Genomic DNA, 2,323 nt, shown 5'->3' with positions numbered 1-2,323 from the left:
CGTTGCGCAGAGTGTGTTTCGTGATGGTCACGCTGGTAGTTGTGATCCCACCAGCGACTCGCCGTCCGTCGCCTCCCATTTGAGTTCCACATTCACATCGCCGAACCAGTCCATAAAGCACCAGTGCTGCATAATAGCCTCCGGGCCGTATTCTGAGTTGAATACCACATCTGGAGCCACCATATCTCGCACAAAGCCGAGCTGATTGTTGGTGAGATGAAGTCCATGACCGATCAAGCGGAAGTATTCTACTGCTGTACGCCATACATCGTTTGCAGGTTGTGATGGTTGAACGCGGGTGCGGCGCATATGCTGGCAACGCTTGTTGAGTGTTTCTGTCTCTTTGCAAAGAATGGATGTCGTTGTCGAGGAGAATGGTCAAGTCTTCTGGCTGCATTAAAAAGTAGCGTTTCTGAATTTCTCGGAGCTGTTTCTGCTGATCACCACGCTCACGGAACTTCTCGATCGCTGCATTGCTCGTCCTCATTTGCGTAACTTTGGCTTCGGTAGACGAACTGTGTTGTGCGCTAGTTCACACCAGTTTACTATATCAATGGGGTATGTATGCACCTGTTGCTAAATGATACGCGTTCTGGAGGATGGTAAGCAGCTCTCCCCCTCGTTAGCCCTCAAGGGAATTTGAAGGAATAGAGTCACAGTTGGTAAATATCTGATCAGCTTAAAAGGGGTATAAGGAGGAAGTGTGACGGCAAGCGAGGGTACATACTGTATATTAAACTTTATACCGTTAAGGCCCATACTTTGCATCGTTTTTTTTTTCATTTGATGGCGTATATGCGACATTTTCACCTATGTATACCGTCCGTTTGGTGAATCCGAATGGTGGTGTACATAAATCACCTGAACTTTAGCTTCCGGTTCGTGGTATCGGGGGGGGGGGGGTTATCCGCCCAGCTGGACGGATATTTCGTAGATCTGCTAGTCAATATAGTATGCATAAACGGTAGGTACATTTCCACAATAATGACCGAGATACAAGAGGTTGTAAGAGGAGGATAGAGAAGGGTTGTGGCGAACCGCACTCTACGTGAGCTTCCTATATATTTAATAATAACAACATGGTCTTAATATTTTATTTTGCTTACAGCGTATCAGACAGATCACACCCTGTAGGATGCCCTGTCGGTTGATAATTTACACTTCGACTGTTGCCGAAACTCTTTGCTTTGAGGCATGCGTTGCCTCAAAGCCTTAGCTGCAACAATACGGACTTTGCCCTTACGTTTATGTTTCTTTGTCTACCGATCTACGAGATATCCCGCCCAGGTGGATGGACTACATGTATCTACTCTCGTGGTATCGTTGACAACGCCATCATTGCTATTTATAATCAACAAGGATTTGATAACAGTAAGAAGAAAAAGATATATATGGCAAAAGGGGAAATTACTTGACCATCCAATATTCCTGCTTCCCGTCTGGTCGAATGCAGAAATTTCTGATTAGTTGCTTCATGAAGCCATCTTTTGAAAAGTACGAGTGACAAATGCTGGCTGTTTTACCAACTTTTAACATCACTTTCGATTCTAGATATATATATATATATGGCAAAAGGGGAAATTACTCAACCAACCAATATTCCTGCTTCCCGTCTGGTCGAACGGGTTATCAGCAACTATACCCTATAAATGTACCAAAATCTATACAGCGCGTAGCGCTGGAAGATTAGGGCTCGCGGAAACTGGCTCGGCGCTACTACAGTTGTAGTAGTAAGCACATTGATTAAAGGCCAGCTTTCTCCTTCATTCTCGAATTCACTCACAATTGTCCATTAAAGACCATTATCCTCTCGAAGGCGCCAATGCGATTCAGTGTCTTCGTTGCTCTGCTCGTGGCCACCTTGGTCGCGTGCTACTCCAGTCTTGCCATCGCCGAGAACTCACCCGCCTTCCCCAATAAGGACAACAATGGCCGCCGTCTTCAAGCTCAAAAGGTTGCGGAAGCGGCAACTCATGCTATCTCCGGACAAGCTGATGACCAATTGCTGAAGTATGCCTTGAAGTTGTCCAACGCTGCCAAAGGAGACGAAGCTGCTATCAAGAAAGCCAGTGATCTCGCAGCTCTAGCGAAGGCCACTGCGAAAGCCACTGATGACGAAGTGGCCGCGGTGACAAAATTGGTGAAGGAGGCCAGGGGAGATGAGGCTCATACTATGAGATACATCCTCGGTTTTGCCCAGAAGGAAGGCAAGAAGGTCAGTGATGAATCTGCAGCCTTGGTGTCGACTAAGATCGCAGAGACTGTGACGAAGAACCCAAAGTCCTGGCCTCGCCTTCGCAAGTTTGCCAAGGTTACCCTGGGA

The 2,323-nt window shown here is 46.7% G+C and overlaps 2 protein-coding genes across 2 annotated transcripts; one reads left to right on the top strand and one right to left on the bottom strand.

The window, feature by feature from the left end:
* Positions 1-27: 27 nt before the first annotated feature.
* PPTG_21339 (hypothetical protein) lies at positions 28-309 on the bottom strand (the record flags this gene model as incomplete). Its single annotated transcript, XM_008896592.1, has 1 exon — positions 28-309. The coding sequence occupies one exon, from the start codon at positions 307-309 to the stop codon at positions 28-30; it is 282 nt and encodes a 93-aa protein (XP_008894840.1).
* A 1,500-nt stretch (positions 310-1,809) lies between these two features.
* Positions 1,810-2,267, top strand: PPTG_03599 (hypothetical protein; the record flags this gene model as incomplete). The annotated part of the gene is made up of 2 exons (XM_008896277.1): positions 1,810-2,215; positions 2,259-2,267. The coding sequence occupies exons 1-2, from the start codon at positions 1,823-1,825 to the stop codon at positions 2,265-2,267; spliced, it is 402 nt and encodes a 133-aa protein (XP_008894525.1). The 5' UTR covers positions 1,810-1,822.
* Positions 2,268-2,323: the final 56 nt, after the last annotated feature.

Source organism: Phytophthora parasitica, assembly GCF_000247585.1.
Source record: "Phytophthora parasitica INRA-310 unplaced genomic scaffold supercont2.4, whole genome shotgun sequence".
Classification (NCBI taxonomy): Eukaryota; Oomycota; class Peronosporomycetes; order Peronosporales; family Peronosporaceae; genus Phytophthora; species Phytophthora nicotianae.
The sequence above is the reverse complement of the archived record's forward strand: the minus strand, read 5'-3'. Positions and strand labels throughout refer to the sequence as shown.